Source organism: Arachis hypogaea, chromosome 8, assembly GCF_003086295.3.
Source record: "Arachis hypogaea cultivar Tifrunner chromosome 8, arahy.Tifrunner.gnm2.J5K5, whole genome shotgun sequence".
NCBI lineage: Eukaryota > Viridiplantae > Streptophyta > Magnoliopsida > Fabales > Fabaceae > Arachis > Arachis hypogaea.
This window is the reverse complement of record NC_092043.1, coordinates 7,328,320-7,342,620: the sequence shown is the minus strand read 5'-3', so window position 1 is coordinate 7,342,620 and position 14,301 is coordinate 7,328,320. Positions and strand designations below refer to the sequence as shown.

Here is a 14,301-nt window from a genome sequence, read left to right as displayed (position 1 = left end):
GCAATTTAACTGAGTATAACCCCTGCGAATATTCATTGGATAGTTTAGACACCTTTAGTCCTTCAGGGACTTTCATATAGATATTCCGATATAATGAGCCGTATAAATAGGCTGTTACCACATCCATTAAATGCATATGCAGTTTATGATATGTAGATAAACTGACCAAATAACGCAATGTTATCGCATCCACTATAGGGGAATACGTTTCTTCGTAATCTATAACAGGCTTTTGAGAAAACCCTTGTGCCACAAGTCGGGCTTTGTAGCGCACAACTTTATTTTTCTCATTTCGTTTTCTCACAAATACCCACCGGTATCCAACAGGTTTTACATCTTCTAGTGTACGGACTACAGGTCCAAAGACTTCAGTTTTGCAAGTAAGTCTAACTCAGCCTTCATGGCTTCTTTCCATTTTGGCTAATCATTCCTTTGTCGACATTCTTCGACTGATCTTGGCTCAAGATCCTTACTTTCATGCATGATATTCAATGCCACATTATATGCAAATATTTCATTGACAATTGTCTTATTTCTGTTTCATTTCTTTCTTGTAAAGACATAATTTATTGAGATCTCGTCATTTTCACAATTTTCAAGTACCTGAACGTCTTCTGGCGTTAAAACTATATCAGAATTTTGGACAACTGCAGGTGTCTCTACTATGTCTTTTTCGAGGATTTTTGTCTTTGGAACCGATAGGCCTGCCACGCTTCTGGCGTGAATTTGCTTCAGTGGCTACTTGTTCTACTGGGACATCAATTCGAATTGAGGTATTTTCCGCTGGTATATAAGATTTAGTTATCCTCTTTGTATCAGAAAATGCATCAAGAAAATTCATTTGCTATTATTTGCAAATGTATAATCTTTTGAACTTCTAGTTCTCATTACCCTGATCGAGGATCTAAATGCATCAACGATGATGCATTCCAATTAAGTTCCTTTTCAGGAAGCTTATTCTCTCCCCCTAATGTTAAAAATTTTGATTCATCAAAATGACAATCCGCAAACCGGGCTTTAAATATATCTCCAGTTTGTATCTCAAGATACCTCACTATAGAGGGAGAATCATATCCAACATATATCCTCAATTTTTTTTGGGGTCCCATTTTGGTACGACTAGGTGGTGCAATGGGAACATATATCGCACACCCAAATATTCTTAAATGGGAAATATTTGGCTGCTGGCCAAAAGCTAATTGCATAGGAGAGAACTGATGGTAACTCGTTAGCCTCAAACGAATAAGTTCTGCGGCATGTAAAATAGCATGCCCCCAAACCGAGGTTGGGGGATTTTTTCTCATAAGTAAGGGTCTAGTAATTAATTGGAGGCGATTAATAAGTGATTCTGCTAACCCATTTTGTGTGTGAACATAAGCTACTGGATGTTCAACACTTATTCCATTAGCCATACAATAAGCATCAAAAGTTTGGGAAGTAAATTCACAAGCATTATCAAGACGAATTGCTTTGATTGGATTTTCTGGAAATTGTGCTTTTAATCGAATAATTTGAGCCAGTAATCTCGCAAACGCCAGGTTGCGAGAAGATAATAAGCACACATATGACCATCTCGAAGATGCGTCTATCAGGACCATAAAATATCTAAAAGATCCACATGGTGGATGAATAGGTCCACATATATCACATTGAATCCTTTCTAGGAATTCAAGGACTCAAATCCAATCTTTACTGGTGATGGCCTTAAAATTAACTTTCCCTGAGAACATGCAGCACAACAAAATTAACTAGTTTTAAGAATCTTCTGGTTCTTTAGTGAATGTTCACGAGGATTTTCAATAATTCTCCTCATCATGGTTGTTTTCAGATGACCCAATCTATCATGCCAAGTTATAAATTCATTTGGGCTAGTAAACTTCTGGTTTACAATGGCATGTGATTCAATTGCACTAATCTTGGTATAATACAACCCAGATGAAACTGAGGGTAACTTTTTTAATATAACATTTTTATTTAAATCATGAGTTGTGATACATAAATACTCATGATTTCCCTCATTCATTGTTTCAATATGATATCCATTTGACCATTTATGCGAATATCTTTGAAACTCAACAAGTTCCTCAGAGACTTGGTAGATAATAGTGCATTATTTATTACAAATTTTGTTCCTCCAGAAAATAAAATTGTAGCTCTTCCGGAGCCTTCTATCACATTGCCTGAGCCAATAATAGTATTAACATATTCTTCTTTTGGCACAAGATGGGTAAAATATATAGTACTTTTAAGAATAGTGTGCGAATTTGCACTATCTGCAAGGCAAATATCTTCAGAATATGTCCTTGCCATTTTTCTTCAAAAACAAATGATAATAATAATAAAATGAGTAGAAGTACATGCACAGTAAAATTATTCACATGAATACTTAATAAACACACATATTAAACTATTCCATCATTGATCAAATAGTCAATATTTCCTTTAGGATCCTCAAAGAAATTAGATACATTATAATGAGTGGTAGAATTTTTATCATTTGAAACAAAATTTGTTTCCTTTTCTTTGTCATCCTTTTTCAAGGATGCTTGATAAAGATCAACTAGGTGCCTTGGGGTACGTGACCAATGGCCTTTTCCACCACAACGGAAGTATTTATCCTCAATTGATATACTTTGCCCGTTGTTTCTTTTTTTATCCCACTTCTTATGAGATCTTTTTTTGTGAACATAATTTCTTTTCCTTCCATAATTTTTCTCGCTACTAAAACTTTACCATTTACCTCTTCTGGGGTAATGATTTACCACATTTACTTCAGGAAATGGGGCGGCACCAGTTGGGCGCACTTCATGATTTGTTAAGAGCAACTCATTGTTGCGTTCAGCAACAAGAAAGCAAGAGATTAGTTCAAAATTTTTTAAATCATTTTTCTCGATTTCTACTGCAGGAGCACATTCGAGGCATGGAAGGTCGAGAAAGTTTTTTTTCTAACATATCGGGCTTGAGGAGGTATCACCGTCTTTTGATGATTGTATCTTTCTTCAAGGTCTTTCCACATATCTACAGGATCTTTTAATGTGGGATATTCATTTTTCAATCATACGTCAAGATGACGACGAAGGAAAATCATGGCTTTGGCTATATCCTTTTGGGATGTATTATTTTCGACCTCAATGGTATCTCCACGATCCATTGAATCAAGATGGATTTCAGCATCTATATTCATGATAAATAATTATTTCCAAATATATCAAAAGCATTATATTTAAGATGAGAGAGTTTCGACATAATAAAAATTTGTTACCTGTAGTCTTCCTAAAATTTCGTTAGAGTTTCGTACTGATAACGTGTTGTAAAATAACCAAATAAAAAATAAATAAGGAAGAGATAATATAAAATAAGGAAGTATAATTAGATAACAATATTCATCACAATTACTATCTCAATATAATAGAGATGATTAATATATTTACTAATATTATATATAAAGAGTAAGAGAAATAAGTATTTAAAATATTTGTAAAATAAAAAAAAAAGAGAGAATATAAGAGAGAAAACGTTGTTATTGATTGTTTATTGCTGTATGTCAATTGCTTCATATCATACTCTTATTCATAGGCACATAAAAGTTGTGCTTTCAAAGGTAATTAAATATGGTCTTCTCTTGATAAAACCAAATTCTTTATCGAAAAGGTTGCCCAAATTGTGAAGGAAGTCACAATTCATTAAATGGGCATTCATCCATGCTTATCACAACAATAAGTTACTTTTAATATAATCATTTATTATTTAAGCTATTTTTTTAAAAGGAGCTTAATTAAATTATTTATCCAAATTGGGCCTAAAAAATTTTTTGTTATGAAAGAAGTCATTTTTTTTAACTTTTTTATAAACATTTAAATAATTTTTTAGAAAGTTACAATTTGGTATTAAAAATTATACCAAACATTAATATTATACATTTTTATAAATTTAAAATTAAAAAAATACTTATAAATCTATCCCAATAGACCCTAAATTTTATTGGTTTTCTATTTAATTTGTGAAAAGGGAGATAAACTTAGGCATGGTTTATTGCAAGTTAATAAATGGCAAGACTATTCTTTTTCTTTCAACTTAATTACTACCACAGCACTTAATGGTCCATAAATATGCAACATATATGGTCCAATTACACATATAATAAGATATCAAAAACTTTATTGTCTCATAGTAAGTCACTAAATTCACACAAGTAGTAGTCCCGGGGTCTATAATAAATATATCATATGTCTCATTATACATTAACAAAACATTTTGAAATAAGGGCTATAGGATTATTATCATAACTTTTATTATTATATATTATATGTGATCATTAGGGTTGTACTAAAAAAAGTATCATATTCATTATTATTCAAGGGCCCTTGCCAGGCTTCTTTGTGTGCTTTGGATTTGCTCCTGCTTCATCGTAATCCAACACAAATTCATGGGAAAACAGTTTCCTTGATTTCATCTTCATGCCACCATCCTTCGTAATGAAAAAGCACTTACTAATTAGTTAAAAGATCAACACTATCTAAACATCAAACATAATACAAGTTTTTCAATTTTTTATTATATAATTAGCATTATTAAATTCCAAGCATATCCTCTATATTTACTTTATGGAGATATTTTATCTCCAGTATTCTAAGTTTCTAACTCAAACGGTTTAATTTATTCTTCATTATGACATTATTGAAAATAACACTTCTACACAGCTTTCGAATAATTTGGCACAAGTTATGAATGATTTTCAAAAAAGTTTAGTTAGAGTGTTTTTGTTACATTTTTTTAAGCAATTCTGATAATTTTTTTAACGACTCTAAATAAATTAAAACATTTTCCATTTATAAATAACTCAAATAAGAGAGATAGAAGAGATAATAGAATACCTTGTAAAGTACATGATGAGTAGGATACATGTTATCCCTAAAGCCTTCAACCAAACCTGAAAGAAGGAATATCTCTGAATAAAATCGATTACATAGATTAAACAATATTATATTATTGTTGATCAAGTTTCTTTAAAGTGAAAAAATGAGTCTAATAACCGGTAAATTAATATAGTAAAATTCACTGTTGAGATGTGATAGAAGATATTGAACTGCGTTTATTTTTGAAACCAGGACAAGACATAAAAGACAAATACATAAAATTTAGTGTTTTTATATTTTGTTTGGTGATAAAGTAGAACAAATTATGAAAATTTTATTTATTCTCATTTTATTTATTCAAAAATTTTGAGAAAAAAATATAATAATAAAAAATATAATTATGAAAAATTAATACGATAAAAAAAATAAAAAATAAGTTGTGCCCGTCTTTGTGTCTTTTCTATTAAAATGAACATAAAATATACTAAATCAATATTTTTAGACATAATGTCTATTTTCATGTCTTATCTATTAAATACGATTCTATGTTCCTATCTGAATGTCCTGTTACTGTAAACAAACCGCAGAGTTAGAGAATATAATGAAGTTGCTAACCTGAAGAGAATGGAATGGAGAGGAAGAGAAGAAGTAGAAGGAAAGGCTTGAGGTTGATGAGAGGCATGGCAAGTGATAAGTAAAAATGAGGTTCCAAAAGCGAAGCCTATACGTGCCTTGGCATGAATGAAAGGAAGTGCAAACCCCCCTTTTAAAGTTGGTGTTAGGACTTAGGAGAGGTGTTGCATTGTCATGGTGTACCCCACCAAATAGCAACATTGTTATCATGAAATGCAATAACTTTTTTTAGGCTTATAAGTCAACTTCACTATTCATTTTTGAATATGACTTTCCTTGTATATTAAATAATTCATTCTAAACAGCAAAATTGTTTGCATGTGGACAATACTTACATTTTTCCCTGCATGGCACAAAATCATATCATATATAATTAACCACTTATAGCTTTGTCCACCTTTTTAATTTCCCAAGTCAACTTTCATTTTAATTCCTTGTTGATACCATGTGGCATAGTTAACAAATTTCGTTTCAATACACAATTCGTTACTCCATATTGAGATGGGAATTAGGAGGTAAAACATTGTGGTGGATTTGAATTCTTTTTCCGTGGTACCAACAATAACCACTTTAGAGATGAGTGCAAAATGGTGGCTTTTGGTCCTCTTATTATTTCGACTTTAGTCAATGGATGGAGACAGACATAGAGAGTGGGCTACAACCGATTAATTCAAATACATTGCGGAAATTCCCCTTAGTGCGTCTATGTGCACTACCAAAAAGAATCATGATTTTATAGGGGAACATCTTTAATAGTTTAATCCTTCATTAGAGCAAGTTAATCATCTTCTACGAGACAATTAAAAATGTTGGTAATAATGGCCATAAGGGACCCTTTGCCTTTTGTATCTGCTTTTGGCAATACAAATTCATGTTGTTGGAAATGCAAGTCATGGAAGCTTTTGATTATCATGTTATTTGAGATTAAGATCCTCTAAAATGAAAAAATTTGTAAAGTAATAAAGTGAAGTTAATCATTCTTAAATTAAGATAGTATAATATATATCTTATAGAAGTTATAAATTTAATGTTGATTAACCTTCTCACTTTATTACTTTATTTACTTTCTCATTTTAGATAATCCAAATTCTATTATTTGATGCAAATTAAATATGCATTTATTATAGTTGTCATAAGAGCTGTACCTAATTTTCAACTAATAGTGCCCCCATAAATATACAACTAGACATCCATTCTAATGAAGATATTTTTAAAATTTTCTCATAAAAATATTTGTTTAGCCACACTTTAAAAGTGTGATTTATAGAAGAAAAAAATAACAATTTTAAAAGAATAACATTATCAAATAAAGTTAACGCTTTTATAACACGACAAAATTAAACACTATAATTCATTATTCAATGATAAAAAAAATCTTCATATAAAAATAATTATAAAATTTTCATAAAAGTATCAGCAAGATATATATAATTTACCTAATCTCATAAGTAGGTATTTCCTCACATGGCAAATGCAACTTTGATATTTGCCCTTTATGTGCATATCTTGGTTTTGTCTTCAATGGTCCAAAGGAATATTTTTCATGGCATCTTGTTTAACATAGATTTTAAAAAATTTAGAAATTGTGATTTGGCCTTTTAACCTGCCCTCTATCTTATGCAACTTGTGCAGTCTCCGTAAGCCCTTATACTAATTAATCTCATGACAATAAACGGAATATACCAAAAACCAAACTCATAGTATTCTTGAATATATTATGATTTTATTAAAGGGGTTCAATTCTCATGATAGAATTTGTGAGAATGAAGTGTCGGTATGTGGCCACAGATCTTAAGGTTGGCAATTTTATTCGTGTATTGTTGCATGATGAGTATTATTTTCTTACAACCATACTAGATGTACACTAAAATTAGTTATCAAAATCAGTTATTAATATAAAATATATGTTAGAATATAAAATATACATTTAAAATAAATTAAATAATATATATATTTATATATAAATACATAATAGCTAATTTTAGTAGTTGATATTAGTATACAAATAACATTTTTTATTTTTTTATTATCACCACCAATGCAAGTATATAATATCATATTTGTGTGTGACACTGTTCTATGAAAGCCAACGAGAGATAGAGAGAGAAAACTGCATTTGGTCACAACTCACTTCATAGATAGAAATATATTCTCTATGTGGAGATACTATTTATTTTGGATGCTCACTATATCTATATGTTTTGTTTTTGTATTCCCTTTTATTTTCCCACACTATATAATATTGCTAGAAAATATATGTACAGTTGTGCATAACATATAATATAGTAGTCAAAGGTTCTAAAATTTCAATTAACAAGTCCACAATACATACGACACTGATTAATATATGAAAAATAAATTAATTAATAAACAAATAAGAAGAAGAAGAAATAAGAGAGAATTGACAAGGAAGGAATTGAAAAAACAAAAATGGAGAATGGGAGTGTATCATTCACATCCAAGCCACTGCTTTATGAGATATATACATTGGTGGCAGTCAGATCATAAAAGCTCACTAGCACTTTCTCTGAACTAATTTAAAAGAAACAAAAGTTACTCACAACTCACATTTGATCCCTTCTCCATAAACATACAAATTATGGGTGTGGCTCTTGTAAATATAAAATATACTTTAAAAATTAAGTAATTGATAAAAAAAACTAACATGTTCAACTTTAAATATATATAATTACATACATAATCACTTATATAATTGATTTTTTTTAGAGGAACCTAATTCCTGAATTATATATATGGGAAAACCTAACCTATGATTTTCTTCTTTGAAGTGACTAACACAATGCATCAGAATAAGATGGCTTTTCAGGGGTCTCATGAGACAAATATAGCTTCCTTTACTGTTCTAAGTTCTAACATTCTTCTATCACATAATATGATCGCTTGATTAGTTACTGAACCTTTTTAGGGGATTTGTAATTCGGACCATATCACTGGGGAAGCAAAACAATTAAGATTTGGTTGTTATATTTTGTTTGGTGTGTTGCATGTGCATTTTCTCCTAATAATCACCAGATATAATTAGGAATCGCTAATATTACCTAGTTTATACCATAGTTCTGGTATTATTAGATAAAGTATACCGATGTCACCTAAAAACTGGTTATAAACTTACACACGACATTTTTTCAGCTATACAGTTTAAGATTTACGTATTCTGGTATTTTATAATAAAACACTTGCTTTTCTCTAAAAAAGTTACACACTTTCCTCTCTTCATAATCGTTGGTTAATCCCCTTAGTCCCCTGCCTAAAAAAAAAAGTAAAGATGATGATCATGATGGCCAATACAGAGGAGGGCTTTTTCGGGAGAAAAGAAAAGTATTAATAGCACATGTGCACCAAAATATTGGCATGAATAATGGTCTTTGGAAAATTTGAAGAATGCTAGTGTCAGCAGTTTTATTAAATAGAGAACAAACCTAACGCTCTTTCCATTAGGTGAAAGTATCCATTACATATTGGGCTTAGGCCCCGGATTTTTACCCCAAAAAAAGTATCCATATATATTTACTATTTATTATATTTTATTTTGCCTCTATACTCAGAAGACAACATATGCATAATAATTATAATTATTTTTCAGGTTTTACAACAGTTGATTATCCTGTTTTCAAAATCAAACATCATTTGAACGATTGTAACTTGGTAACAAAAATTCTTACCCCCAAACAAAAAAATAAGATATACAGGAAATATGGCAAATTGCCAATTGCAAGAAAATCCCCAAACTTGTATGTAACAGAGAATAACGGATACACAGAGGGCTAAACCCATACCACTGTCTTCCAATAAAAGAAAAAGGAATCCACAACTCTATGGTCGTCATCAGAAAACATGACGATCTTTTAAACTAATCATAGGTATAGCCAACATATGATTACATACGCATTTCAAAAGCTAACACAAGAAATAAATTGAAAAGTTTGATGATTTCATGAATGCGGGATGAATTATGACCTAACAATACCAACTGACATTAAAAGAGCAAAAAAATGCACAATGCGAGGAGGATGTATTCTATCCCACCCTCTAAACAATAACAAACCCCGATCATAGCAAAAACAAGTATGGAGGGAGAAAAAATGATATGGATGACAGACAGACATACCAGGACAATTATACACAATGGGATGATGTCTCTTAAAGAGGAAAAAAAAAAAAAAAACTAGATGCAGTGTTAGAAGTCAGAAAAAGGAAGAGATTCTTTTGAAACAAGGCACTTTGGTGGTATTGATAAAAACCAGTTCAACCCTGTGAATTCCACCATTCTAACAACCCATGGCTAGTTTATGGGAAAACCATTGTCAGGCTATAATGGGTTTATCTTCTAATAAGACCAACTTCAGACTCAGCATCAAAGGGTATCTTAATTTTTCAATCATGGATCAGTTACCGCCTCCCCTCGGCCATGCAACCAATTATGTGTCCCATGAAGACCCACACCCGCATTTGCAAACTCATTGCTACCTTCTTCCTCTTGACCAAACTGGACTCGATGGTGCTCATGCAAAAGTCAGTGATGCATTGGTGATGATGCAAGTGTTAGTGACAACTTGAAGAGTTTCAAACTGATACCTTCTGTTGTCTGACCATGGTGACAACTTGACTCATGCAATCCCCCAAGACCGATTTTGACACCCAAATGCATGCAGGTAGTTTACGGAAAAGAATATGCAACTCAGATGAACCTCAAACAGATATAGCACGATTGATAGCCAACTTGGCCCACTCAGCAGATTCTTTAATCAAATGATCTTCTGAGGTCAAACATTCATCTAAAAATTCTTTGCTTGACAAAGACTGCTGAATTAAAGAACCTGCATTGCTTCCTAGCGTATCAGCCAGATCTCCAAGGACTCCAATTGCTGTTTTCATAACCACTTCATCCCTGCATAGTGAAGGCAACGAAAGCCATTAAAACTGGTTATTGTATTAAAAAAAGCAAAAACACTCAAGTAAGGTAACATTTTTCACTTTCTTACATGTCTTTTTCCATGTATATGCTATCCAAGAATTGGAGGATGTGAGGTGCATAAGGAATCAAGAGCTGGGTTTTTGATGAATTCTTGAACCCTTGGAAAATCCCAGAATATGCCTCTAATATTCCATTTCTTAAAGAATTAATGTACTCCGTCATTTCATCATCAAAACCTGATGTGTGGGCATACAACTCTGAGGCAAGCTGCAGTGTGTTCATTGCATACATCAAGTATTTATTAAAGTTTTCTCCTATTGCAAGAGCTATATCACCAATGCAAGAGAACAATGGGGGCTTCACAGAACGGTGCAAATTATCACTTGACAAATTCTTCAGAAGCTGTGTCATAATCCCATCACAGTAAGGCAGTATTTTATCTTCCAATGCCCTGCACAAGTCCCCCACCACACCAACAGTGACGGCACAAACTTGATAATCCTCAAAATTCTGAAGGTCCATCTCCAGAAACCTGTAAAATTCAGGCATGTATTTGGCAAAATCAGCGCCTATAGCATAGGCAAGGGCTCCAATGGCTAGCATGGCTTCTTCATGTGCTGTGGCGTTTCTGCAAGCAAAAACCCTGTAGAAAAGCCCCATTATCTGATCAGCATACTGCAGGAAGACATATTTGGTGGGCTCTGAAGACCCTAGCTTCTGAATAATTACTTGCAAGCAACCACAAAGTAGGCCAATCAGTTCACTCTGCTTTTCTCTTTCATCAGATGAAAGATTTTGTGCCTCAAGACATTTATGCAGCTCCATCATGATGACCGTAACTAGCTGTAACACTAATGGAGCTGTTTCATCTGTTGAACATCTTACTACTTCATTCAATGTTTCATATGCTGCAGTTCTTAATCATGATTCTGTAGCATCCTCTCTATGGGTAACAGCTAGAAGGGATTGAACAATTTCCTGAAAAAAGGGAGTTATAGGAGATGTTGGTCCCACATCTTCATAACCCTGGGCAAGAAAATACAGAGCACCACAGGCTTTCTCAGCAACATTGGGAACATCCTTCATGCTCTGAAGGAGAACTGTAATAATCTGTTGGCAATTTCCTTCATTAATAATTGGTGTACCAACAATTGAATTGTGAAGAAATTCGAACATTCGTCCCAAGGTCCAGGCAGTGGTGTCCTTCACATGGTTACTTGGATCCTTTACTAAAGCACTAAGCATAAAAGGTAAAGCATGATTAACTAGAGGTGCTAACTTGTCTGGGGAAGGCCCCTCCAAGATAGAGCCAAACGCATATGAGGCTGCCTCCCTCTGTCTCCAATCTGGTTTTGTAATATTCTCCTCAATGAACGGCATTACCAGTGGCACAATATCATCTCCAACAGTACGAGCAACTAAACCCAGGCACGTACCACCAGCCATCGCAATATTCCAGGCACCTTCATCCAGATCCTGATCCTCTTCTTGTTTGAGTAATGTTTCCAGCAGCAGCGGGATGAGTGCAGGTAGAGCTTGCTTAATAAAATAAAAACAAGGTATATCAGAGTCCCCACTGGATTCACCTACATAGTCTTCCAAGATATCAGTTTCCTCATCACAAATTGTACTCCAAAACTCAATGGCTTGAAGAGCAACCGGTTCGTCATCACCCCTAATAGCCTTTGCTGTGATGTTATATATATCCTGGATGTAGGGAGCCAATTTCTCATAATACATGGCTGCAATTGAGACCAAACACTCGAAGGAAGCCTGTCGTATTCTCGGCTCAGGAGACATAGTTGCTTCACAGACAACTCTCATGATATAGTCACGTTCCATATCATTGCTAAAATTAGCTTGAGCAAATCCAAGGGCATTATATAATGCCCTAGTAGAGGCAAGCCTAACATCATTGTTCCCTTCAGATGCATTCATACCTTGGACTACAGCAGTGAGGATTTTATTTACCTGATCTTGATCAACAACCTGCGGAGAGACTTCCTCGCATAAGTAGCCAAGAGTCTCCAAAGTGGCTTGCTTGACATGAGATGGTACTTGATGAATATTTGATAAGAGTGAACCTATCAGTTCAGGCCACTGTTTCTGAGGAAGCTCAATTCCAGCAATTTTGGCAATAACTTGAGTTGCAGTCGATCGAGCATCAGCTGCAAGAGAAGAGAGTGTTTGCAGCAAACATGACTTGACTTGGGTCTTCACCGCAGGATCCAATGACAACCATCTGTGAACCAGCTCCCGTTTCCTGTTTTCATCCTTGGCATCCAGTGCGTTTTTTAGAATCAATCCTGCCAACTTTCGGCTATCAACTGGTTTATCATCATTTGCTAACTCTCCAGAGAGTGAGACCAAGAAACCAGGAAGGTTTTGCTCCTGAAATTGCCGCAGACTTTCTTCGGATTGCTTCCGTACAGTCCCATCAATGGATTGAGCATTCAGAAGTACCTGGGTAACTTCCATTGCCATGCTATACCTAATGGCATAAAAAAAACTTGGCTCGTAAGTTTTCAACGTGAAACAGCCAACCAAAAGAAAAGTCAAGGCAAAGGCCAAAGAGTCCTTCAAAGCAAAAAATAATTGTTTATAAAATTATTGTCCAATTTCAGATCGTATACTCCAGCAGTATTGCCAAAAGGGAAATGACTGCCAGAACGATTCAGGAACAATAAATATATTGAATTTCCAAAACAGAAGTAATCCCCAAATGTATTTCGATTATAAAAAAATTCTTTGAACCGATAGATCAAAATTTCTGGGATTTTTATCGTAGACCACATGTATTTAAAAATTTATTTTATTGATTCTACATGTTGATGAAAAAGGGGGGGAAAGTAATAATCAAACTGCGTACAGGATACAGAGACGTTGTGGTCCAAAAACCTAGTTGACTCAGCCAACTCGCTAATGCCCTATTATCTCAACCCAACAACCAATCCCCAAATCCAAAGTGCCACAATTTCAAAACCAAGACCCGTCACAGATTCACACACCGACAAGATAAAAAACAACAGATCGAAATTCTAATCGATACAAGAACGGATTCAAATCGATCATAATCCAATCAAACAACAACAGTCCAAACGTATCGAAGCACCGAAACAGAAACCGAAAATGGTTAATAATTGAATAAATTGTGAAAAGGAAAAAGTCAAACCTAATCGAATATATCTATTATGCGTAAACAAAAAAATAATTGAGAAATAAAAAGGATAAATCAGATGAAAAGTTACCTGATATGGGTGAAATTTGGATGGAAAAGAGATCTGATGGGAAGAGAGGGAGGGAGAGGGGGAAGGGGGAGAGAGAGAGAAGAGAGAGTGACAGAGTAAGAGAGCAGTGAGCTTCAAACAACCCAAATAGCTTGCAACAGCGGTTGCAAATTACAATCGCAAAGCGATTGAATTGATAGATTCGAATTAAAAATTCATGTCATTTTTCTTATTTCTTGCATACCTTAAAAATAGCATGTTAATTCAAAATATAGAAATCTTTTTAAGAGGTGCCAGTGCACATAATAAAAAAATAGTAAAAAAGAAATTAGTCATTAGAAATTATTTATTTATTTAAAAATAAGATAAATAAATAAAAATGATTAGAGTACAGCGCGTAAAGGCGGTGTCTTTTGCCCGGGCGACGGGCCCGCGTTTGAATTGAATTTAATAAATTATTAGTATCATTGTTCTCTTTTATTCTTTTTTTTCTATTATCATTATTGGAGGTTGGAGCAAGCCAACCTAGTATGTTCATACTTCATAGCAAAATAGCTTTTCTGGTCTCGTAAGTCTATGATCATCAATGACAATACTCATCCATGGCCAGAATTTCTTATCCCTTCAGCTTAGTGGACTACTCAGCACT

At 33.6% G+C, this 14,301-nt stretch overlaps 1 protein-coding gene and 1 pseudogene across 1 annotated transcript; both read right to left on the bottom strand.

Annotated features, from left to right (window-relative positions):
- Positions 1–4,141: 4,141 nt before the first annotated feature.
- Positions 4,142–5,608, bottom strand: LOC112708319 (uncharacterized). Its single transcript, XM_025760497.2, has 3 exons — positions 5,472–5,608; positions 4,875–4,930; positions 4,142–4,468 (listed from the first exon to the last, which is right to left on the bottom strand). The coding sequence occupies exons 1-3, from the start codon at positions 5,536–5,538 to the stop codon at positions 4,355–4,357; spliced, it is 237 nt and encodes a 78-aa protein (XP_025616282.1). The 5' UTR covers positions 5,539–5,608; the 3' UTR covers positions 4,142–4,354.
- Positions 5,609–9,219: 3,611 nt separating this feature from the next.
- On the bottom strand, positions 9,220–13,980 carry LOC112705888 (importin subunit beta-1-like; annotated as a pseudogene).
- Between the last annotated feature and the right edge of the window lie 321 nt (positions 13,981–14,301).

Coding starts and splice junctions, on each gene's coding strand:
- LOC112708319 (XM_025760497.2), bottom strand. CDS start 5,538: ATGCCTCTCATCAACCTCAAGCCTTTCCTTCTACTTCTTCTCTTCCTC. Junction 4,931..5,471: donor CTCCATTCCATTCTCTTCAG/GTTAGCAACTTC, acceptor TCCTTCTTTCAG/GTTTGGTTGAAGGCTTTAGG. Junction 4,469..4,874: donor CTCATCATGTACTTTACAAG/GTATTCTATTAT, acceptor TTCATTACGAAG/GATGGTGGCATGAAGATGAA.